This window comes from Chanodichthys erythropterus, chromosome 2 (assembly GCF_024489055.1).
Source record: "Chanodichthys erythropterus isolate Z2021 chromosome 2, ASM2448905v1, whole genome shotgun sequence".
In the NCBI taxonomy this organism is placed as follows: domain Eukaryota; kingdom Metazoa; phylum Chordata; class Actinopteri; order Cypriniformes; family Xenocyprididae; genus Chanodichthys; species Chanodichthys erythropterus.
In genome coordinates, this window is record NC_090222.1 from 31,325,565 (window position 1) to 31,349,346 (window position 23,782).

Genomic DNA, 23,782 nt, shown 5'->3' on the forward strand with positions numbered 1-23,782 from the left:
AAATTCACCAAAGATCTCTGTCTTTTAGAGCCATTTGATGCTGCTTTAGGTGTGTCGGGAGCAGTGGCGCCCCCTATGGCAGAGCAGCTACAGAACGAGCCCTGGTTCCATGGACCTCTAAGCCGCAGACAGGCCGAAAGACTCCTGACCAAGGATGGAGACTTCCTGGTGCGGGAGTCAGGCACCACACCAGGCCAGTACGTCCTCACTGGACAGCAGGGCGGCCAACCCAAACATCTGCTTCTGGTGGATCCAGAGGGAGTGGTGAGTAAGATGGTGAAAAATACCACATTGTCAATATTTGGTCTTTATTAAAATGTTATATATCTCTATAGCATATTAATATGACTATTTAACTTCTGTATCTTTCCTTTCACAATTTGTAGGTACGCACCAAAGACCACCGTTTCGAGAGTGTCAGTCACTTGATTAGCTATCACATGGACAACCGGCTGCCAATCATCTCGGCAGGAAGCGAGGTGTGTCTGCAGCAGCCAGTTGATCGCCGAGCTTGAGAAAAAAGCCTGATTTTTTTTTTTTTTTTTTTCTCCACCACACTTTTAAGAGAGAAAAAACTCCTCCCTTTCCTACTATTTTTTTTGCCAGACTCCTTTAGAGAAAGACTTTTTTTTTTTTTCAAATAGGAGTGTAAGCTAATCATATCTTCACAGAAACACAGAATTTTGTACCGCATCAACCACCGGCCATGAAATTAAGAAGCGATGCAATCATTCTACTTGAAATAAGCGATTACAAAAACCCAACCGATAAGGCGTCTGAAAGAGAACCTGATGCGTAATTGATATGACATCACTTCCCCAACACAATATCATGTCTTGAATTAAGACTGGGGTGCACCTGTAACCATGGCAACAGGCCCGGGCATTTTTAGAGAGGAGGGTTGATGTGAATGTACTAAAACTGCAAAATCTTTGTAGCACTCTCAAGATTCACATCTGGTGCAGTGGGCGCAATCCAAAGACTCAAGCTTCATATTGGTCGTTCGTTTTCAGAGAGCCATTTTGCTGTGGTCTGTTTGTAAATCCTCACATTGCCGTGGTCTCAAGACTGTTTGATGACTATGCAAAACTTTTAAAAGAGAATACAGTGCTCATTCTCCAATCACAGATGTCACCACCCGCATCAAATGAATCACATCCGTTGTAATTCCTTCCGGAATAATTTCCAGTGTTCCCACCGAGGGATAACACTCAAAATGCATCTTATTCTCACCCCACAAAACCCTTTACAGGATTCTAAACACGATCCTCTTGGAAAATTGGGAATATTGGCCTTTTGGGAACACCCTGAACATATGTGAAAGCTTTAGCAGCATGGAAGCTGTGTGGATTTTTCCCTTATGCAATTAAGCAGACGCTGTGAGGAACTTACGCTGCCCATTATGAGGTATTACGAACTAGTGTGTGGAAAAAGGGAACATTCCCTTTCCACATAGCATATATCATCCTGGGAGAAAAGGGACGAGAGAAAAGAAAATGAAGTGCAATCTGTCAAAATGGGTGTGTAAGCCTGAATAAGACTGAGGGACTGCGGTTTGAAATCAAACAGTTTAAAGCCTACTTATGATGTCATTTTAAACAGGAATTTATATATTTGTTGCAATGATGTCAGCTGGATGGTTCTATTCTGGAAAAAGGAGGTTCTATTTTTCTTTGTCTTTTCCTCGTGGATGTTTCTTCTGTTCGCATTGACTATCAATTTTAACGTTTACCTGCTTCAGAACCTTGACTTACAAGAGAAAGTGTGAGGATATGATGTGTGTCGTGAAATATGCGTCTTTTTTTTTTTTAAAGATTCACTATAATTACTCTGCATTTAAATGATGCATATTGCAAGGGGACACTCCGTCCAGGAAGTGGAAGAGCACTCCAAATGAATTGTGAACGTGTCTTTGCAGCCACAAGTGCAGTTTCTGTTGAAGCCACAGACAGGAAACCACTTTTTTTCATCTTTGTTTGCTCTGATATTGATTGTGCCTTTTTCACCAAACACAGACACACCGATAAAACACAGTCGCCTTTTGTGGCTCTATGGGTATAATCATGACACATTCTTTTCTTAAAAAACGAAACTATAAAAATAATCAACTGCAAAAATGACACAAGTTTAGTGAGGCTTAGTACAGATTTTGGGAAAGCAGTCTTCATTTTCTTCTGCACGTTAATTCTGCTATGCTATTTTTACTGTGCTTAGTTTAGTGCTGATCTGTGGGTTAAATAAAATGTTAGCATCACGTTATGTTGCTTAAACTTGCATTTGTGAATAAACTCCTTAATTCTGTCTCTTATTCGGAGACCAACTTTAGATGCCCTATAAGAGAACATGTAAATAAGCTTTGCCTATGCTAATAGCTGTGTCTAAAACCAGTCATTCACTGTGTGGATCTGTGTCAAATGAATCCCTTGGGATTTTGCAAACTCACAGGATTGTACTGGTTGAAAAAACGAAGGTGGAAGATTTGACAAGCTCTCCTGAAGACAATGCAATCACATTGTGTTCATCACACACGTCTATGTAAATGATGAGGATTTGCTTAGTCAGATGTACAAAGACCCTTATCTGGATGCTTTATGAATCTGAAATGGGCAACTGTTTTATTTTTAGACTTTTCAATGGATGTAAGTTGTGTATTTTGAGTCATCGGTCAACATTCATTCCACATTATAAAATCCAGACGGATTCCAGCTGCAGCTGTATGCGACCAGCCCTCACACTTGTGTGGTTTTAGCCTGTTCTATTTCAAATTGGATGTTTGTTTTTTTAATCATTTGGCGTCACAGCTTTTCTGTGCTGATGGCACCACAGATCTAACTGGTAATGGAGTTCAAACAAAGTGTGTTTATGAGTCTGTGTGCGTGGATGCATACATACGCAGGGCTGGAATGGTCTGGAATAATCTGGCTATTACAACTCTGACTCGCCACTCAACCCTTTGCTCATTTTCATATTTCACAGCGGCCTTTTGTTGCATGGAAACCCTTCCTGTTATTATGGTAATGGTGACTTTTGTGTTGTGGTTGGTTGTTTGCTATTTTCTAAGCCAAAGGCTATTTCTTTCTTGTTTGCCTATATAATTGTTGCTTCTTTTTTAAAAAACAAAAATACATGTTTTTGATTATTTTAATAAGTTGTTTTATGTTGTTGTTCTTTGGGGAAAACATAAATGTTTACACCTGTATCAAACGATAGATTACATATATAAATACATATATATCATTCATCTTTCTTGGTGTGTTTCATTTTACCTAAAGCCTTGTTTAGCACAAAATCCTTTTAAATGATAAAACAGACATTTCTTTGATCTAGGTTAGTTTTATATACCAGCCAGCCTCAATGAATAAGCATAAATCTATTACTCAAGGGGTTCACAGGCCCTAAATATGTCAGATCTCAGATTCTTATTGCTATAATGGCCATGACAGGGTTCTTCTAAGGATTCATTTATTAACATTAGTTAACTATGTGAATTCAGTTAACATGAACTAACAATGAACAATACTTCTACAGCATTTATTAATCAATGGTAACTTTAAGACACTCTTAATAATAAAGGGGTTCCAAAGGAGGTTTTCGCAGTGATGCCATTGAAGATTAATTTTAGTAAATAGTTCTTAAAGAAACCTTTTTTTTTTTTTTTTTTTAAGTATAAAGAGCATTTTAATAATGTGTGATGAAAATATGTTTAAGGTTCTTTGTGGAACCAGTGATGCCAATTAAAGAACCTGTATTTTTAAGAGTGAATACATTTTCAAAATCCAAAGTTGTGTTTGTTAATATTTGTTAATGAACTTTTAACTAACATGAACAAACAATGAACAACTAGATTTTACAGATTAATAAATGCCTTAAAGCATATATTGGTCATTGTTAGTTCATACACTGACCATACTGAATAAATAACATGAGAAAAGACTCTCTGTATTTGTGTGTGCACTGTAGGGGAATATTTTGACCGTCATTCAGGACCTTTCAGTGAACAGTAGAGGAATTAGAGATGGACAATAGGTAGATGAGAGATGTTGTGAGGCCATTGTGCAATAACAGTGAACAGTTAGCTGGCATTTTCCACAGCTGAATAAAACCCATTTTACAGGGGGCACTGGGTCCGTGTTTCCCTGTCAAAGCATAGAGTGGGCACGCAGTTCACTTCAGGGTTTCATCTGAAGAGGTTACGGTTGAAGGAAAAAGTGGAGACCCACAACGCACAGCGGCAAACAAGGACCTGGCCTGCTCTCCAGTTCCTCCCTTCAAGTATCGCTCGCGCTCTCCAGTCGGCCGTGGAGCGTTTGAGAGAGATGCACCCACAGCGCCCGCTGCCCCAGGCCATGCCCTCCTCACTGGGCCAAAACCTGAGAGATGCAGCTATGAGGATGGGCCATAGCAAGGGCATACTGGGAGGAAATGTGGCGTATGGAGTTATCCAGTCTCTTAAAGAGTGCCTCTACTTTCTGCTCTGCTGCTGGTGCATCAAAGAGATCCTGGACTGAGAGGGAGAAAGGTAAAATCTTTGTTTTACAGGTATGTTGGAAGTAACAAGACTGCTTAAAGGGTTAGTTCACCCAAAAATGAAAATTCTGTCATTTATTACTCGCCCTCATGTCGTTCCACACCGTAAGCCCTTCGTTAATCTTCGGAACACAAATTAAGATATTATTCATAAAATCCAATGGCTCAGTGAGGCATGCATCGACAGCAAGATAATTAACACTTTTAATGGCCAGAAAGCTGCTAAAGACGGATTTAAAACAGTTCACTTGACTACAGTGGTTCAACCTTAATGTTATGAAGCGACGAGAATACTTTTTGTGTGCAAAAAAACAAAATAATGACTTTATTCAACAATATCTTGTGATGGGCGAATTCAAAACGCTGCTTCATGAAGCTTTGAAGCTTTACGAATCTTTTGATTCGAATCAGTGGTTCGGAGTGTATATCAAACTGCCAAAGTCACGTGATTTCAGTAAACCAGGCTTCATCATAAAGGTGCGGTCATACTGCACTTTTCGTCCCATTGAATTCCATTCAAACGCATGCGAATGCGTCAGACTGGAAACGCAAGCTCGTGCGAAAAATTTCGCATTTCGCTTCGTTCCAGAGTTCAAGTTTGGTGAACTCTGACTTGCGTATTCGCATCACGTGAAGACCAATAGAAGATCAATTCATCACAGCATGGCCTCTTGGCTGAATTCAAGCAAAGACTATAGAATAACTCAAGACGTGTCACTCGTTTTGAATGGGAGAAAGTGTAACGCGCAATATGGCGGAATAAGTCCCGCCTTCTAAAGCCTAGAGCCAATCGCCGACTGGTAAAGTCATCGCGTCACTTCAGCGGCCGTAGAATCACCGGTTTCTATAGAAACAGTCCGACGCGCGCCTCCGAAGAGACGCGCATTTAGGTCTGCGCATGCGCATTAGCTTGATCCAGAGTTTTTTTGTCATGATTCGAGCGTTTAGAAACTAAATTTATGAGTCGGTTGTTGTTAGATTTCATTGGTGATTTCAAATATGAAATTGAATCGTAAGGTTGACGAACAGTTTTGGAGAATTTGATGTTTTTCCATTCAAAGAGATAGGAGCTGCATGATGCCCAGGATGCCCGAGAGGCGTTTCAAAGATGGCCGCCGAGTGAAATAACTTGTCTTAAAGGGACTTTGATTAAAGAATGATATTTTTGCAGTAAAGTCAAGTAGGTTCTACATTTCTACATTTTTAATTTATTACTATATGTTATATGTTGAATTCATGTTTATAAAAAAGACGCTGTAGACCGTGATGTCATATCACGACCGGTACAGCATCCGAAGAAATGTTCAAAGTCGCACGTTCAAAGTCCAGAGTGACCGCGGCTTAACTGTGCGTTCACATCGCCCTGCCAACAACGCTGTACTGTGCTTTCAAAGCGCCGCTGGCGGGAAGGTCAAAGCTGGAGCTCGCCGCGGGCTCCCATTGAAAATGAATGTCTTCCTGTCACTTTGTCGCTCTCGCCAGCAGCGGTGTGAACGCACGGTTAAGGCCCCGGTATACTTCAAACGAATTCGAAGAACGAACTGATGTGACGTCATTTCGAACAAAATCAGGCTAAAACGAAGTTCGTTTTGTGTTCTTTTTTTGGAAGTTCGAAACGGCTTGCCAAAACGAACTTTCAGGAAAAGGGCGTGACTTTGGCAGTTTGATACACACTCCGAACCAGTGATTCGAAACAAACGATTTGTAAAGCTTCGAAGCTTCATGAAGCAGTTTTGAAATCGCCCATCACTAGATATTGTTGAATAAAGTCGTTATTTATTTATTTTTTATTTTTTTTTGGCGCACAAAAAGTATTCTTGTCGTTTCATAACATTATTGAACCACTGTAGTCACATGAACTGTTTTAAATATGTCTTTAGTAGCTTTCTGGGCACCTGAAAGCGTCTGAAGATTAACGAAGGTCTTACGGGTGTGGAACGACATGAGGGTGAGTAATTAATGATAGAATTTTCATTTTTGGGTGAACTAACCCTTTAAGCTATGAAAAAATGATTATGAGCATGTATACCAATGTAGCATGTACAATCCGTGTTATTTAAGTATATATACTATTATACTATTTATAAATATTTTGAATTGGCTTTCAGTTTTATATTTTCAGTCATTTTTATTTTTTATTTAAGCTTTATTTCAATTACGGAAATGGGTTTTTAATTCTTTTTTACTTTTGTTTTAACAATAGCAATATCAACAGTGTTGACTGATTTTAAAATGTTAAGCTGTATGACTACAAAAAGGAAGTAATTTTAATGTCAGGTTTAAAGGACTATAAGATATTAATGCTAAGCAATTTTTAATGTTCATGTAATGTTCATTTATATATTTATATTCGATGATTCAAACATTTATTGAGGGCTCACAGACGTTTGGCCTTGACCTTGTTTAATTGTGTGCAGTCTGCTGATGCTACCTATAGAGGGCGCCCCAGGCAACTCCCAAAATCTAGTGATTATATTATTCTGTAAATATCATGTTACTAAACCAGTATATTAATTGCCAGATCATATTTAAAGCAGATATACAGTGTTATTTATGATGTCTCCTTTTCTTTTTTCAGAGTTTTTGAGCCAATGGATGATTCGTCACAGTTGTTGTTGCTTTGGCCTGATTTCAGATCTCTTTACACACTCATAAACGCACAAGCATTAGAAGCTGCTGTATTAATGCAGTTTAAAGTAGTATCCAAACATGTTTTAAAAGACACTGTTTGAGAAAACTGTGCAATAAATAAAAATATATAAAACACTGAAGAGGTCCTGATGCTTTTTGAATGTTTAAAATGTAGGGTACAAAGTCAAACCATGACTGTGTAAGGGATTAAAAATAGATATGCAAATGATTAAACAAATACAACATGCCATGAATATGCTCATTATAATACATACTCAACATTTTACACAAATGGTTACAAAAAAGTAGCATATTATATAGGCTCTATCAGAATAAATACTATAAACTGAGGCATTACATTCAAGTTAATGTAAGGGTCACTTGTCTGTAGAACTTCTGAAGAAGATGTAGGTTGGGTTTGCTTGCTAATGCAACACTTATTACCACAAAGCTAGGGTGTTTTTGGGTGGGTGTTATGGCATCGTTTTTGTACAGGTGCTAATGATGTGGTTATATGCAGATGCTAGGGTATTCTGAGTGGTTGCTCGCTAAAGTAAAAAAAGTGATATAAAAGCACATGCACGGTAATATTGGGGTCCCTAAATATGGCTCAGACCTCTTTTAAAAGTCTACAGAATAAAAACTTTGGTCTCTTTATAAAATTATGGTCTCTTTTTGATTTTATTTAAAACATCACAAACATTAAATTCATTTTTCAAGAGACGCCTACATTTTTAATCTGTTTTTATTGTTAGGAAAATATTATATTCATTAAGAGCAAGTGAATTAAAACAATATTTTGCTTCAAACAGTCCTTGAAATTGCTTTTGAAACTATAAAAATATTACAATTAATGAAAACAAAATTAAAGGCCTAATTAAAGGTGCAATATGTAGAATTTTCTGTCCGCTAGAGGTCGCTAGAGGCGACCTCTTATTATGCCACAGTCGCCGGTAGGGATGGGCATGATTTATCGATGATCAATAATTTATTAATGTTTTTAAATCTAATGCAGGTTGTGTTGCGTAATGTGAGTCTTGAAGCAATTAAATTAATTTCACTGTGTGGCAGCAATTAAACATTTTACCACAAGGGTGCAATATTTGACACCATGCTCGGTTATCTGTGATCTTCCATTTTAATTCTGAGGGAGACTGCCCCACCCCTGAATTGCACACCTACAGACTGGTGGAAAGTGAATGGAATAAGGTTTCCCGGGCTGGCCAAGTTAGCGCGGAGGTACCTGTGCATCCCAGCGACGACAGGCCCCATCAGAGCAGGTGTTTTCGTCGGCTGGACTGAGGTTGCGGTCACGTCTGACCCCAGATCATGTCAACATGCTTATATTTCTCAACAAAAATCAGTAGATTGGTGCAGAAGTTGTATGCGAGTTACTGAAGTTAGTTATTTTTCACGAGGCTTTAAGTAGCCTAATTTGTTAAGTTAGCGTAATTGTTAGGAAGGCATCTGGCCCTTTCTTCTGGCTTGGATAGTTTTGAGTTACATTTTGACAAAACCTGTCAGATCTAAGTATTATTATGTTTTTTGTTTAAGTTATTGTTTAACATGATTCTTTTTTATTATTATTATTTTGGAACAAATAAGGTCTCTGTTTAAGAACGCCGGCTAGCAGCTGCAGGTTCCGCTGCTTTAGAGTACCGCATATACACACGCGTATATGTTCGGTTTGCCTAACTGAACGTATTTTAACTGTTTGCCACAAGTTGATCATCAAGGAAAAACACGCTGTATTTTTGTATTCATTGCATTTTTGAATTATAAAAGTTTAACAATTAAATTTATTATACAAATATTAATGATTAATCAATAGTCGATCGTTAATTCTCCCGACGATCGACTAAGAAAATTTAATCGAATGCCCACCCCTAGTCGCCGCCGCTGCTTCAGCTTTTCCAGTCATGAGTATGAGGTAACACAGCTCTGTTTATCATATTAGATACATTTGAGTGTGTTGAAAATATTATAACGTTACTCTGTGCCTTCACTCAGTGGCTGCGAGACACTTGCACGCTACAGTAAACTAGATCGATTTTAGAATATCATATTAAAAGCTGGATGACTTGTGTTGATAAATGGCATGCAGTTAATTTTGAAACGTATTGTATGATGGAGAAAATGCTGTATTACTGTTACAAAAAATAAAGATCTGATTATGCTATGTTAGCTACTTCACAAAATAGTGTTTTTCTCTGAGGCATAGTAAGCATGGTACTCGCAAAAATCAAAACAATTAGACTAAACGTGTTGAGCTTTATAACAATAATTAGTTATCTGTCTATAAATATATCAAAACAGTTGTTCCCTTGTCTATAAAAAAAAGTAAATATTAGAGCATCTTTGGTATTATATATAGATCCTTTTCCCATTTGTTTGAGCATATGTTCCTCATTTTCATGTCACCTGTGTTTGTCAGTCACAAAATAAGTGTGCTTTGAAGCACGGAGGATAAAGTATGCTGTCATTGGTGGAGAAGGCAGCATTTGGGCGGGACATAGCTGAACGGCAAGCGCTGATTGGTGGAAAACTTTACAGACAGAAGGCGTGTCGGAGACAAAACTGCACACTGGAGTTTGCAACTTTGCACAAGACACGAGAAAGTAGTGGAAATAAAACCTGTATTAAAGGTGCTTCAGAGTTACCAGGTATGCTTCTGTTTGATACTTTTTGATATTTTTCATATTTAACCAAACTCACATAACGTTAACCCATTTGTGAGACCTGTCAGCTTGTTTTTTCTGTATTTCCGGCATGTGCATGTATGTAAACTGCGTCTAGGACATTTGCTCGTGGGGTTTATACTGAACACTCCCATTTTGACAGCTTCCTCGACTTAAAATGTACACACACGTCCAACATCCGTGTAACATACATACACACAGAGAACATGCGATGGCGTGCAGTATTGTATTCATGACGCATGAAAGTAATAGTTGCGCTGATGTCCTCATGACGTGAAGTTTTTTCCTTGTATGGGCATTTTATTTCAGATGAGGTGATGAGAGAGAAAAGACTAATACAGACGAACTAATGTAGCTTTTGCTTTTAAATCTGGGCTAAACTGTGGGATAATCTAACCGTTTAATCATATGGGAAATCTAAACATTTAACGTTACCATGGTAATCATAGTTTTCCTCAAAATGCCATAGTATTGTTGCTTCTGTAAATTGATAATCAGTAATTGTTATTATTCATAATTATTGCTTTGTAATTGTGTTACATTAATAGTAAAAGTAACCCCTTCCAACTTTATTTAAGCTTTCAAAAATAATAACAATCCCGTTTTTGCTTTGTGAGAAACTAGTAGTAACTGTTAGCAAGGAGTGCTGCAGTATTGTCAATATTTTAAGCTAAGTTCTTGTCTGTGAACTTCAAATGTGACATAATTTACAAAAATATATATAAAAAATATTTAATTCTTTGTTTATATAAATATGAAATTCCAAATTTTGTAACAGAATTCTCTGGGATAATACCAGTTCAGTTAGGTGCACTTTGTGCTTCTTTCTGTGTTATTTTTAGCTGTTATCTATTTCAGACATTCTTCTAGATCCTCAACAACTCTCATGGCTCATGGCTACATTGAAAAAAAACTCTCATGGGAGTCACATTATTAGCAGACCCAAATTACTGCGAAAGGAAGAAGATCCTTATTAAAGAGTGAAGTGTGTCACAAAGTGGTGCGTCTGTGATTAGGCCTCTTTCATTTTTGAAATTTTGGCTTAACTGACTCCCATTGTTTGTCAGATCTACTTAATATCCAGATCTACTGAATATTCATAAGATTTAGCACAAATGGAAGAATGTTTGAATAAGTTGCTGTAAATCATTGAAATGATTGTAAGACTTTGGCCCACTTGGAAAAGTAGCCCACATCAGTCTCGCTTTTCTCACTGGTATTCTGGTAGTGAGCAGTAGGTCCATTGCTTTGTTTTGTCAGCGCTGTCGGCAGGAGTATAACTCTACCATTCTCTACTTGCATTAATGCCTTTAGTGCTGCTTCTATTGACATCCTTAGTTACACAGTTCTTTGCCAAGATATTTACCAGCCAGGGAACCGGTGGTGCAACCAATGGGAAAACACAAGAATAATACTAATGAAGTGAAATCTCTTTCACAGCACCTCCAGCTTTTCACTCTCTCCTTCACTCCTGTGCTTTTTTCACTAACAGAGGCCTGTAGTGAAGTTACTGTCCTCATTGAATTCACTCGCCACCATCTCTGTTAAATAAACATAATTCATTTTAATTCTGATATGTCTAATGACAGCATATGTGATGTATGCAAAACAGTAGTATTATACATGTTCAAAGTTCTTTTACATGTCCTTTACGTAATGTAATGGACTCGTGCAATGAAACTCAACCCGCAATACAGTTTACCCTTAAATTTTTATTATATTGTCTGTCACTGAAATAAAGCTGATGACTTTCTGAAGTGCTCAAGAACCTGTGTGTTTTGCAGTTGCTGGACGGAGCCGCTAGGGGGCAATGTCTGAAAACAGCAACAGTGCCAATGGCAACAGCTGGACTGTTCTTACCCCAGTGGTAAAGGTGCGTTTCAATGTCAGACGCAGGGGTGGATGTCTCTGAGGTTTGAAAATGTTCATGTTGATACATTCATGTCTTGATTCAAGGGTCAGTGACATTACGTTGAATCTATCAATTTATTTAAAAATAAAATGCAAATCATACATGCAGTGACTTAAATACATGCCTTCTATGAGGATTATGTTTTTCATTTCTAATAGGTGGGTCAATTACATGACGTGCATATTTTTGTGTCCGAGTGCATTATTTCCTTTTAAAATAATTTGATAAATTTTACATATATCACTTTATTCTATAAAACCTATTTAGTCTGACTTCATTTTAAGTACATTTAAATAATACATATTATTTTATGTTTTGTTATCTTACATCCCCAAAATGTCAGGCGGTTCAACTGTCCGAACAAATGAACAGACTAAGAAAACTATTTAAAATGGTGTCTTAATAAAAAATTAAAAACTAAATACTATGGCGTCATTTTAGGTTTGAAACCTTTCATATATACACATTTTATAAATATCGGTAGTTTTAAAGCTGTTGAGATCATTGAAAAAAAAAAAGTCCAGCAATTTGAATGTCAGGGTGGTACAACTGCAAATATGGTTATTTTATTATGAATTGACAATGTAATAATGTGATAATAATGCATTAACCAGAAGGCCCCAACTGATCCTTTTTGCAGAGTGAAAATGTTTATAGTTTTCTCTCAAATGCTGGTAAAAAACTGCTAATTTCAAGTATGGGTAAGTACACTTTCCATGTCAGGTGGTACAACAGGAGTATACTGTATTCATACAACTATTTGGTTGTATCGCCTAACATAAAGTCCAAAAAAAAAAAAAAAAAACTTTGTTATTTAACAACTGAAACTTGTTTAAACACATTGTTAATGACTCAAAAATATGCATTACATCAGTTATGAAAAGATTTTTAAAAAACACTTTGTGTTGTGTGCCTCTCCAAAAATTACTATTAAATTAAATAATTAAATACTTAAATAATAACAGTTACTATTTTTATTATACATTAACATTGAAAAATAGATGTAAAAAACATTTTGAAAATGATTCAGAGGTACATATCCTATTTTTAAATTACTGTATGCTATAATTACTTGGTCACACCACATAACATTTTTTGAATAATTAAATTTAATTCTTTCTTGAAAATGGTATGAAAGTTTTTTTTTTTTTTTTATCATATGAATCCAACATGAAAAAAATTTTTTTCCAGAACTTTTAAACTAGATTTCTCCTTCATCATCACAGACACTCTTAAATGTCATTGACCCACAATTAAACAAGCTGTTACTCACTTTGTAGGATATTGTGTCAAGACACTGCTAAAATTATAGAGGAGATTAGATTTGTTTGACAGAGACACTTTTCATGTCTAGGAGTCTGGAGTTGAGAATGTGGGTCCAGTAGCTGAAGGTCTTAAGGTCGAGGGGCAGCTCTCAAAAGCACCTGAGCCTCCATCGGAGGCCAATAGTGACCTGAAGAAGCACTCCTCTGAAGCATCTGCTCACCAGCCAGAGACAGAGACATCATCACAGTTGCTGTCTGACCCAGCGCTCACCCATGGGTCAGAACAAGCACAGGAAACTCAGGTGACCTTCCTTGAATAAATGCTTCAGTTGATCTCAAATCCTGATGGCCATAACAAATTTTACTATATGACATTTATTTCATATAGTAAATTCTGTTGATCTACCAAATGTTTGCCAGGTAACGTCTCCAGAGAATGAGGGTCGGGCCCAGCTGAATTCAGCACATGTCAATGAAGACCCCAGCTCTGTCAGTGCCACTGTTGAGGACGTCAGCTCCTGGACCCCTGACCAAGAGGAGCGAGAAGCCCTTACAGGTCACTCAGAGAACCCAGTTTCTCCTGGCACTGATGTTGATTCATTCTCTGACTCATACACCCACATAAGTCCTACCTCTGGATCAAGTCCACTTCCTGCTTCAGTTTGTCAGGAAAGAGACTGGTTTAAATCAGATGAGGAGTCTCTGAGGCAAACCATAACTGAAGGTGAGTTATATACAACATAAATGGTAGTGTCACATACTTTTTCCTCAATGTATTTATAATCTCTTTTGTGTTCATTTGATTTTAAAGGCATTTGTTTTTAATACTTGTTGTCTATTTCTATGTTTTGTGTATGTGTACATTTTAAAGTGTTGTTGGTGGTCCAACCGGAGCTTAACTGCAGTTGGCAGGTCTGATATGAAATGATGATGGACTTGCATGATGACTGCTGGCAGCTTGACAGCTTGATTTCTGCCTAATGTTGTTCTTTATTTATATATACAGCGTGTCAACTCTGATTACATTTTGGATGCATCATTCTCTATGCTTTTCCCCCTCTTGTTCAAGTGAACATTTGCTTGTACCTGCATCATGAGCACACTACAGACTTCATTTTGTATTTATTTCCCAAATCTTTTTAAATGGTCTAAGATGGTAAATCAGTGTTTGTCTTTAGTTTATTACATTTATATGTTATTTGAATGAAGGTGTGAGGCTACAGCAAAATCATTGTAGGACTTTGGCTGTGGTGCTTTAAACAGCTTGTGTAACAACATACACTACCGTTCAAAGGTTTGTTTAATTCAAAGTTTCTTTATACTCCGCAAGGCTGCATTTATTTGTTTAAAAATACAGTAAAAATTATAATATTGTGAAATATTATTACAATTTAAAATGACCATTTTCTATTTTAATATATCGTAAAATGTAATTTATTCCTGTGATGTTAAAGCAAATTTTTCAGAAATCATTACTCCGCTCATGATCCTTCAGAAATCATTCTAATATGCTGATTTGCTGCTCAAGAAATTTATTTTTGTGGAAATAATGATGATACATTTTTTTCAGGAATCTTTAATGAAAAGAAAGTTCTAAAGAACAGCATTTATTTGAAACACAAATCTTTTGAAATATTATAAATGTCTTTACTGTCGCTTTTGATAGATTTAAAAAAAAAAAATCCTGAAAATTTACTCGCCCCCATGTCATCCAAGATGTCCATGTCCTTCTTTCTTCAGTCGAAAAGAAATTAAGGTTTTTGATGAAAACATTCCAGGATTATTCTCCTTATAGTTGTAGTTATAGTTTCAATGGCCTCCAAACAGTTGAAGGTCAAAATTACAGTTTCAGTGCAGCTTCAAAGGGCTTTAAACGATACCAGACGAGGAATAAGTGTCTTATCTAGCATTTAAAAAAAAAAAAAAAAAAAAATGTATATGCTTTATAAACACAAATGATCGCCTCACAAGTGCTTCCGCCTTCCGTATTCTCCAAAAAGCTTACGCTGTATATCCTACACCTTCCCTATTCGACTTACGGAAAAAACGGAACTGGCGCAGCGTTCGTTCCATAAGTTGAATAGGTACGTCATTTTGACCTTCAACCATTTGGGGTCAATTGAAGTCCACTATAAGGAGAATAATCCTGGAATGTTTTCATCAAAAACCTTCATTTCTTTTCGACTGAAGAAAGAAAGACATGAACATCTTGGATGACATGGGGGTGAGTAAATTATCAGGAAAATTTTATTTGAAAGTGGACTAATCCTTTAATGCATCCATGCTGAATAAAAGTATTAATTTCTTTCCAAAAAATCTTACTGTCAACAAACTTTTAAACGGTATTGTGAATGTATGATAATCTTGTTTGAAAATGCTTCAGTATGGCGTGTTTTAGTCATCTTGCTAATGTGCAGTGAGAGAGTTTAATGCTAGTTCACTGAAGCAGCAGACCAGACTGATGAAGTGACTGTGGGGAGTTCCAGAAATAGAGCCTTAGTCTTAGTACACGAGTGAAGCCTCACCAGACAACCCTAACCCTACAATCAGAGGACACTAGTGAATGGTTAATCATATGTTCCGGGGCCAAAAAAGGATGTTCATGTCCTAGTTGCACAAATAATGTTAGCTATTATACACACAAGCATTCATAAAGTCCCTCCTAAACTATTTAAAAAAAACAGCGACATGGCTGCTGTACTAACCAGCTGTAAAAAGGTTGCTTATTTATATTGTGTATCTGTGTAAAAACATGCTTTTAATATATACCGAATACCTCCTAACAATCATATGCCCTGTTTTTGTGTAGAGTCTAAAGAAGTGTTAGAAACAAACAGGAAGGAGTGGGATGGTTTACGAAAGAGAAAAATCTCCCACCTGAGCTCTTTGGACAAGACTGAGGCAGATGATGATGATGATGAAGAGGGAGAGGAGGAAGACTTTCAGCCCCCTCAAAGAGAAGAGGAAACAGTCTTTTCTTTGAACAAATGCATCCTTGCAGCTGTCATTCTTCTAGGACTAGGAACCATTTTTTTCTCGGGTGAGCATGAGGCTGCTGTTTTCACACTCTTTTTCATTTGAGGCTTTTGGTCTAAAGATCACTGTATTTTCTAGATTCATTAGAAATACAGTACCTAGCATGTTCAGATAACCAAATGGTAATAAATGTATAATTTTAATAATATTTATTAGATACTTATTTAATTACCATATTCAGCACTAAAGAGTGGGGCTTTAGGTTAGTGATCATTAAAAAAAGCTTTATTTTTGCATTATTCTTATTTAAAATAAAATGTCAATCATTACAAATGATATATTATCAGTATAACAATTTGAGTGACTATATATGTGAGGTTTAAATTTGAATGTGAATTCCATTTTTTCAGTTTGATGCCTGGTAAAGACAATGCTCTTATAGGCTGCCGTTATTAGGTTGTCAGTCACTAGAGACGTATAAATGAACTACATACTAAGAAATGTGTTTTGTTTGAGATAATGATGGTTATCAATTTCTGTAAAGACTCCTGGACAAACTGATATTGAATATGGTTTGTCATAAAAGGGATCATGTGACCAAAATTTACCTATACAGTGGCCCAAATCAGATAGTGAATTTAAATATGTTCCTGTGTCTGAGACTGAGGTGTGTTGTTCCACAGGTATTCTCATGGACCTGGATGGTGGTAGGAGGAGAGAGAGAGATAGAGAGAGAGTGTGCGTGTATGTGCGTGTGTGTGTGTATGTGTGTGTGCATGTACCTATTTAACTATATTTTGGGGACAAATTTGTACCCAGAAGTGACCTCCCTTTAGGGACATCCTCATTTGTAAAACTGGTATGAAAATAAAGTAATTAAAGGCTTTTTTTAAAAAATGTAGGGGTAGGGTTAGTGTAAGGGGATAGGATATACAGTTTGTACAGTATAAAAACCATTATGTCTATGGAATGTCCCCATTTAGATAGCTAAGTAAACATGGACCTGGATGGTGGTAGGAGGAGAGTGTGTGTGTGTGTGTGTGTGTGTGTGTGTGTGTGTGTGTGTGTGTGTGTGTGTGTGTGTGTGTGTGTGTGTGTGTGTGCGTGTGTGCGTGTGTGTGCGTGTGTGCGTGTGTGCGTGTGTGCGCGTGTGTGCGTGTGTGCGTGCGTACGTGCGTGTGTGCATGCGTGTTTCAATGAAGCTGTAAGATAATTAGCTCAAAATAATTTGCTGGTGTATGGTTGCTATAGTTGAAAACATGCATGTGCTAGATATAAACCACTGGTTCTCAACCTAGAAATCACATTTTTAAACTTAGGCTGCCTCATACTGTATATCCAGGTTTTCCATGTATGCAACAGCAAAAAAAAGATGGTTTGAGATGGTTAGTATTTACTCTTATTATTTTTTTTTGTTTTAGCTTATTTTATGTCTTATTTTTCATAATTTTAATATATCTTGAGGCACCCTAGTGTGCTCCCTGGTTGAGAACCACTGATACAAGCTCATCTCTCACTGTATGTGACTCAAAATATTTTATAGCCTGAAATATTTTCAGTACCCCACAAAATATTTTAATAACTAACTGTATATTGATATTTTATTATATAAAACATTTTAATGTTTCATTACCATTTAATAATAAGTGTATTTTTTATTGTAATTGTATTATTTAACTTAAAATACAAATTATTTTTGTATTTTTTTGTGTACTTAATATCCTTATTTTGAAGAGTACTTAATGGACTGGTTTCACAGACAGGGCTTTAGACTAAGCCAGGATTAGGCTTTAGTTCAATCAGGGCATTTAAGTAGCTTTTATAAATGTGCCTTAGAAAAAAAAAACATTACTGGTGTGCATCTTGAGACAAAATAGTGACACTGACATATTTTAAGATGTCTGTGGCAAGTTTCTTTCAGTTAAAAAAGCTCAAACAGACATTTAAGTCTCGGACTAGGCTTAAGCCTTCTCTGTGAAACTGGGTGAATATGTTAAATTGAGAGTTGTTTTCTGGGCACTGAAATTGTTTATGCAGCATGGTTAATTTTCTGCGATGCCAAGTGGATGCACAACAACTCTGAAAGATTGAAAGACCATATCAGAGTAGTGAAATGAATGATGCATACATTTACAAAACGAATCAAACACATTTTACATTATAGATTAAATTCTGAACATTGCATGCAGTGCTGCAACCGCATGCTTTCTGTGTGATCCTTCCATCCCTATTATTGATGTTAATTTCCCCAGCTTCTTTACATTGGTCTGTTGCTTTTTTCATGATAATATATGATCAAGTATTCTTTTGTCATGTTATTTTACTTGCATTTTCTTCTCAGAAGCAGACATGGATGTTAAAGAGCTGAAGGATCCAACAAATCAGGTCAAATCATTTGCTCTTCTGTTTTATGTGTGATTTATTTATTTTTTTTCTTCAGACATACACTTTATATTTTAGTCAGTATTATTTAGCCTTATGAATTGTAGATGTATTTGTGTGTGATAGGAGTGGCTCAACCCTGAAGTCTCCAGAGACACGCCTGTTGGTCTTCAGCCTCCAGATATTTTAAACAAACAGGCAAAGGAAGATCAGCAAATATTGGTACTACAGGCACAACTTCAGGTACAGACATGTGCAGATCCATGCTAAATGGACCAACAACATGTCTTGCATGTGTTTTTTTTAAAACATATACAGTATAAATGATCTCTTATTCTGTTCCTCAAGGCCTTCAAACATTGATGTAATTTACTTTTGCTTGACTGTTACATGCAATAAGACTATTTCTGTATTACATCATTCTCTTTTATATTTCAAAGGAGCAGGGAAACTTTTGATTTCCAGTGTATGACCCCTTTAAAGTGTTTCAGTTGTTCACTGTTCATTATTTGCCCTGTTTGCAAACTTAGCAACATCAAGGTGAACTGAAAGCAGCGCAGCTTCTGGCAGAGGTGGGAGAGAAAGAGCGTGTGAGGAGAGAAGAGTTGGAGAAGGAGTACCAGAGGATAAAAGGAGAATTAGACAGAGTGCCTGCTCTTCAGAAGGAGCTGGAGCAAGAGAACGAGAGAATGAAAGAAGAAAATGTGAGAGCAAAGAAAGAGCTGGAGGCCCTGCCATCACTGCAGAGAGAACTGGAGCACCTGAGAGCCAAAGTTTCACAGCTCACACAGAGCACAGGTGCGGTAAACACAGATGCGCACACACTGACAGCAATGATCCATCACTGAAACACGTGTATTCTATGAGCGTGTATATATATGTAAGATGCTACATTTATTTGTGTTGTGGGTCAAAGAAAAAGTTATTGTTGATTTTAAAATAATGAAAATGAAAAGGTAAAAACATTTTTGCTGATTTTTAAATACATTCTATTTTGGTTTTCTGTGTATTGAAAATATATGTATTTTAACCCTTAAATGCATACCTCGGGTCTTTAGTGACCCGGGACGTCATTCACTACCCTCCTCCTCGTTCATTTTTTAAAGTTAGACATCAACCTTCTTGGTATTCCTCAATCAATTCATTATAAATAATATAGCAAGAAAAAAATCATAAAATTATAAAAGAATCCCTATTTTTGTAATTTTTGTAAAAATTGAGGTGTGTATGAGTGTACATGTATTTTTTTCTGCACAACATGGCAATATCTGATACACAATGCTGAAGTGACGACTCATTCAGACAGAAAACTAAATAATAAGAAAAACATGAAATGGCTCAGCAATTTACTGCAGAACAAGTACTTAACACAATCAAATATGACTGTAACTCTTACTGGATGAATCTGATGAAACTGTTAGCGATCGAAATGTTGATTTTGAAGATGTTGAAAATTATATAGTTTTGAGAATACGTTTGAGATCGCGAATGGGCTCATATTCGTGACCTCAAATATAAAACTAGCCCATTATTTGCTGAATTTACTGGCAAATGAGCTCTGATGAGGACAGTGATGATGGCATAAAACATCTGCTCAAACAGAGCCCTTTCAAGCTCCAAAAGGTAACAAAATATGCTTTATATTATTCTTCTGTAATTGTTACTCTAATATCAGAGGAGTTTTATATTATTGCGACAGGTAGAGATCCTTCCGTGTTAGATATAGATCCGGGTCAATAAAGGCCCGAATATGTAATAATGATTGGTGAAACAGTCATGCATTTAAGAGTTAAAAATGAAATAAAACTCCATCTTAATTCTCTTCCAGAAAGTGCAGAACCTGTGCATCCCGTTGCAGCCTCTCAGATTCCCCCTGCTGGAGACAAACGAGATGTACCGCCCATAGAAAGACAAGACATGAAGCACAGAAAGACTTGGGACAAAAAGAGTGAGGAGAAGGAACAAAGCAAAGGAGACAAAGAAAGGAAAAAGAAGAAAAGTGGAAAAAAGGAAGATGACAAAGAAATGAGCAAGAGAGGAACTGAGGGAGAACGTACTAAAGAACAGAAGGACTGGAGAAAAGATAAAAGCCACCAAGAAGAAGGTAAAGCAGGGAAGAGAAAAGAGGGGATAAAGGACAAAAAACGAGATGATGGTAAAATGAGGAAAGAAAGTGAAGACAAGAAAGATTTCAAAGACTGGCAAGAGAAAAAAGAATGGAAGGAAGATAAAAAGGGGAAGAAAGACAAACATGTAGGACAGGATGAGAGGAGGGGAGACAGAAAGGACTGGAAGGATACTGGGAAAAAGAAAGGGAAAGAGGAAAAGGAATGGAAACTGAGCGGGGAGAGGAAAGAGGACAAAGACTGGAAAAGCGATAAACAGAGTGGTGGGAATGACCATAAAGAATGGAAAGAGAAAAAGACAGATGAATGGAAAGGTGAAAAGGAGTGGAGAAAGAGTGAGGGAAAACACAATGATAAAACAGAGAAGAAATGGAAAGGAGACAGAGAGTTTGGTGGAAAAGAAATGAAGGAAAAGCATTGGAGAGAGAAAGAAAGAGAGTCAAAAGATGAAGAGTGGAAAAGAGAGGGAATAAAGGAGGAGAAAAAAAACAAGGCATTCTACCAAAAAAACGAGGGGAAAAGGAGTCCTAATGAAAAGGAGAAACAGCAGAAGGAGAGACATGGGCATGGAGCACCGGAGACAACCTCCCATCACCATTCCGACCATGAGAACTATTGGAGCAAACAGAGAGAGCGGATACAGCACTATAACGGGAGGCGGGAGACGTGCAGCGGTGTGGCAGACTGCGCTCGAGTCGAGGGGCTCTCTCCGGTCGGCCTGCGGGACTTCGAAACACTTCTCCAATCCTACCTGAACAAGCTCCCGGATCCCGAGGACCAGACCTCCAGGGAAGAAGAGCTCCATAAGCTGGTGAAGGAGTTCTTCATGGATGGAGTGTTCGCTCATGATCAGATGCCGTTCAGTGAGTTTGTGGAAGATGTGGGGGACATTCTGGAGGACATGGCTGAAGGTGAAGACAGCGAGGAAGAGGAGAGTGATGACGATGATGACGATGAGATGGAGGAATTTGAAAGAGAGGCAATGGAGAAATTTGCACTTCCAAAAGAAGTGAGGAAGGTTGAGCGGAAGGGAGAGCAGAAGAAAGAGAGCGGAAGAGTGAAAGGTTGAAGGACCCTCAAGGTGAAATCAGCATCTGGAAACTATCAAGCCTGATTTCCTGCTTAATAATGTGGAGTGTCATTTCTAAAGAGCATATTCATTTTGATCATTAAGGCTTTGCTTTTTCTTTTCATAGATAAAGCACTACTGTAAGGCCTTCAAACACTGTTTCTGCTCACTTGTCATTTTTACCTTTAGTTGAACATGTTACACAATATGCCCAAAATATGAGTCGCCTGCTCTGTCATCTAAAGATCTGGGGCTGGATTCAAGAAACTTTCTTAAGAATAAAACTTTATTTTCTTTTTATTTTCTGTTTTAAGAAATGTTAAGATTATTGTGACTTACCAACAAGAATTTTTAAGAATCTTTTGTTTTTCTTAAGATGGTTCTTTTAAAATAAACCTACAGAGAATTCAAATTTTGGAAAATGTTAAAAATCATTGTAAATGTCATATTCAAATTAGGATATAGACTGCGAGGATGTTTAAAAAAATATATGGGACCATTGAAATATTTTAACATTATATTACCAGATACATAATACATATTACTTATACCATATATTTTACTTTAATAATCTAGCGTACTTGTAAGCTTGTTGGATGTTTGTTTTAGATTAAAGTTAGTTATCAGCCGAGAACGAGACAGAAAACCCTTTTAGAGAAAAAAAAAATAAAATTAATATATGAATACATTTTATCTGTAAGATTTGTAGTATTATGTTTGTTGTAATATAAGATAAATTTAACCTCATTTGAAGGTTAGTATACAATCAGACAAAGTCAAATCATTTTATCATTAAAATGATTGATCATTTTTTCAAGATATTCCTGAATCCAGCTCCAGGAAAACGTGCTGACAGAGGGAGTTTTCTTGGGACTGATCTACTGTTATGGGTTATGGCACATCAGGTGTATATTTAAGACCTGGCACATCTCGCACAAATATAATATTTGTCTGGGAATATTCATCAGAAGAATGTAGTTCAGTGTTGAGTGTGAGAGTTACAGTCAAAGCTTATTTGTGATAATGTTCTTATTTTGATCTTATAGTCACGTAACTATCCATGTGCATTTTAGGATCTTACTTGGTGTGTACAGATATTGAATAGAATTGTTCTGATAGACTATGTTAGAGTTTTATTAATGTTCATAATTTTTATTATTTTTTAAATTCATTAAATTATTCTGTTTGCCATTAGAGTTAGGACTTAACCCTTTTTTTTTATTTGTTTGAGAGTTTCACCATTATTTATTCATTTTAATGGAGGAGAACTTTAGTAAATAACATGCCTGTATTGTCTGGCCCTTTTGTAATTGTTAAAAAGTGTTGCTATAGCCAACAAAAATTTAAGCAAATCCTTAAAGAAAAGTGCCAGCCATCTTAGTTTTATGGTCAGTGAAGGTTTGTCATTTTAAGGTGTGTAATATGTGTTTTTCATCTGAATCCTATTGGACTTGTGTCGAGCTACTGTATATACACTGTCAGGCAAAACTGCTTGCACATTTTCACAGAACCTGTGCTTTGTTGAACTATCTAATGCAAAATCTCTTTAACTACTTAAAGGCAGCATGTAGAAGTTTGTCACAGACTACTAAATAGTAACAAAAAGTGCAACACAGATAAATGTAAGTTTAATTGCTTAAGTTCAGATGGTTATATTGGTAGTGGGAAATGTTTTTGCTGTAAAACTTTTTACAGAATAAAGAGGTGCATACAGTTATGCATGATGTGAAAGTTACTTGCTGTACGATTTGTACATTTTTAGGAAAACTTCAAAATGAGGCCTGCGTCAGTGTCTGGAATGCAGTTCACAGCTGGTAAAACTACCTTATCTCTTCATCACAACATCACTTAGTAGTTCCTGAAAAGAAAGAAACACCGCGAAATAGAATTTCTCAGTTCCTCCTGTGCTGCACCATATTTTAACATACAGAGTCTGAATTTCTGCATGAACGTCAATGAACTGTGAAGTTTGTGTGTGTGTGTTTGTGATATATGAGGACACAAATTTGTATAATGACATAGGTATTACACTGGAATTACGATGTAAACATGAAATATGAGTACATATCATGAGTCCTAAACAATGTTTTATTAAAAATGTAAAAATGCCGAATGTTTTCAGGTAGGGGTAGTGTAGGGGGATACAATGTACAGTATAAAAACCATTACGCCTATGCCCTCACTAAGATGGCAAA

General features: G+C 36.7%; 3 protein-coding genes across 10 annotated transcripts in view; all 3 read left to right on the forward strand.

Annotated features, from left to right (window-relative positions):
- The window catches only part of shc1 (SHC (Src homology 2 domain containing) transforming protein 1), a 38,412-nt gene extending 35,167 nt beyond the window's left edge, over positions 1–3,245 (forward strand). For 4 of the 5 annotated variants that reach the window (XM_067409628.1, XM_067409617.1, XM_067409646.1 and 1 more), the window contains 2 exons: positions 29–264; positions 387–3,243. In XM_067409628.1, the coding sequence (XP_067265729.1) occupies positions 29–264; positions 387–515 (365 nt within the window). In that variant the 3' untranslated portion in view covers positions 516–3,243. Of the gene's footprint in view, positions 1–28; positions 265–386 lie in introns of all 5 variants that reach the window. The other variant, XM_067409606.1, reaches the window with a different exon arrangement.
- Positions 3,246–4,316: 1,071 nt separating this feature from the next.
- On the forward strand, positions 4,317–4,508 carry lenep (lens epithelial protein). Its single transcript, XM_067396056.1, has one exon. The coding sequence runs from the start codon at positions 4,317–4,319 to the stop codon at positions 4,506–4,508; it is 192 nt and encodes a 63-aa protein (XP_067252157.1).
- A 5,214-nt stretch (positions 4,509–9,722) lies between these two features.
- On the forward strand, positions 9,723–23,313 carry pbxip1b (pre-B-cell leukemia homeobox interacting protein 1b). Of its 4 annotated transcripts, XM_067409658.1 has the most exons (10): positions 9,723–9,821; positions 11,642–11,730; positions 13,124–13,336; positions 13,455–13,758; positions 15,844–16,074; positions 16,694–16,717; positions 18,352–18,395; positions 18,519–18,635; positions 18,923–19,190; positions 20,221–23,313. In XM_067409658.1, exons 2-10 carry the CDS (start codon positions 11,668–11,670, stop codon positions 21,585–21,587), a joined length of 2,631 nt encoding a protein of 876 aa, XP_067265759.1. In that variant the 5' UTR covers positions 9,723–9,821; positions 11,642–11,667; the 3' UTR covers positions 21,588–23,313. The 4 variants fall into 4 exon arrangements, with proteins under 4 accessions (XP_067265759.1, XP_067265768.1, XP_067265777.1 ...); XM_067409667.1 differs by lacking the exon at positions 16,694–16,717; XM_067409676.1 differs by lacking the exon at positions 16,694–16,717 and having other exon boundaries at positions 18,358–18,395.
- The last annotated feature ends 469 nt before the right edge of the window (positions 23,314–23,782 follow it).

What these genes read in the sequence shown, in the direction of transcription:
- lenep (XM_067396056.1), top strand. Translation starts at nt 4,317, where the DNA reads ATGCACCCACAGCGCCCGCTGCCCCAGGCCATGCCCTCCTCACTGGGC.
- pbxip1b (XM_067409658.1), top strand. Translation starts at nt 11,668, where the DNA reads ATGTCTGAAAACAGCAACAGTGCCAATGGCAACAGCTGGACTGTTCTT. An exon ending in GAGGCAAACCATAACTGAAG is followed by an intron (nt 13,759 to 15,843) that starts GTGAGTTATATA and finishes GTTTTTGTGTAG; the next exon opens with AGTCTAAAGAAGTGTTAGAA. An exon ending in ACAGCTCACACAGAGCACAG is followed by an intron (nt 19,191 to 20,220) that starts GTGCGGTAAACA and finishes ATTCTCTTCCAG; the next exon opens with AAAGTGCAGAACCTGTGCAT.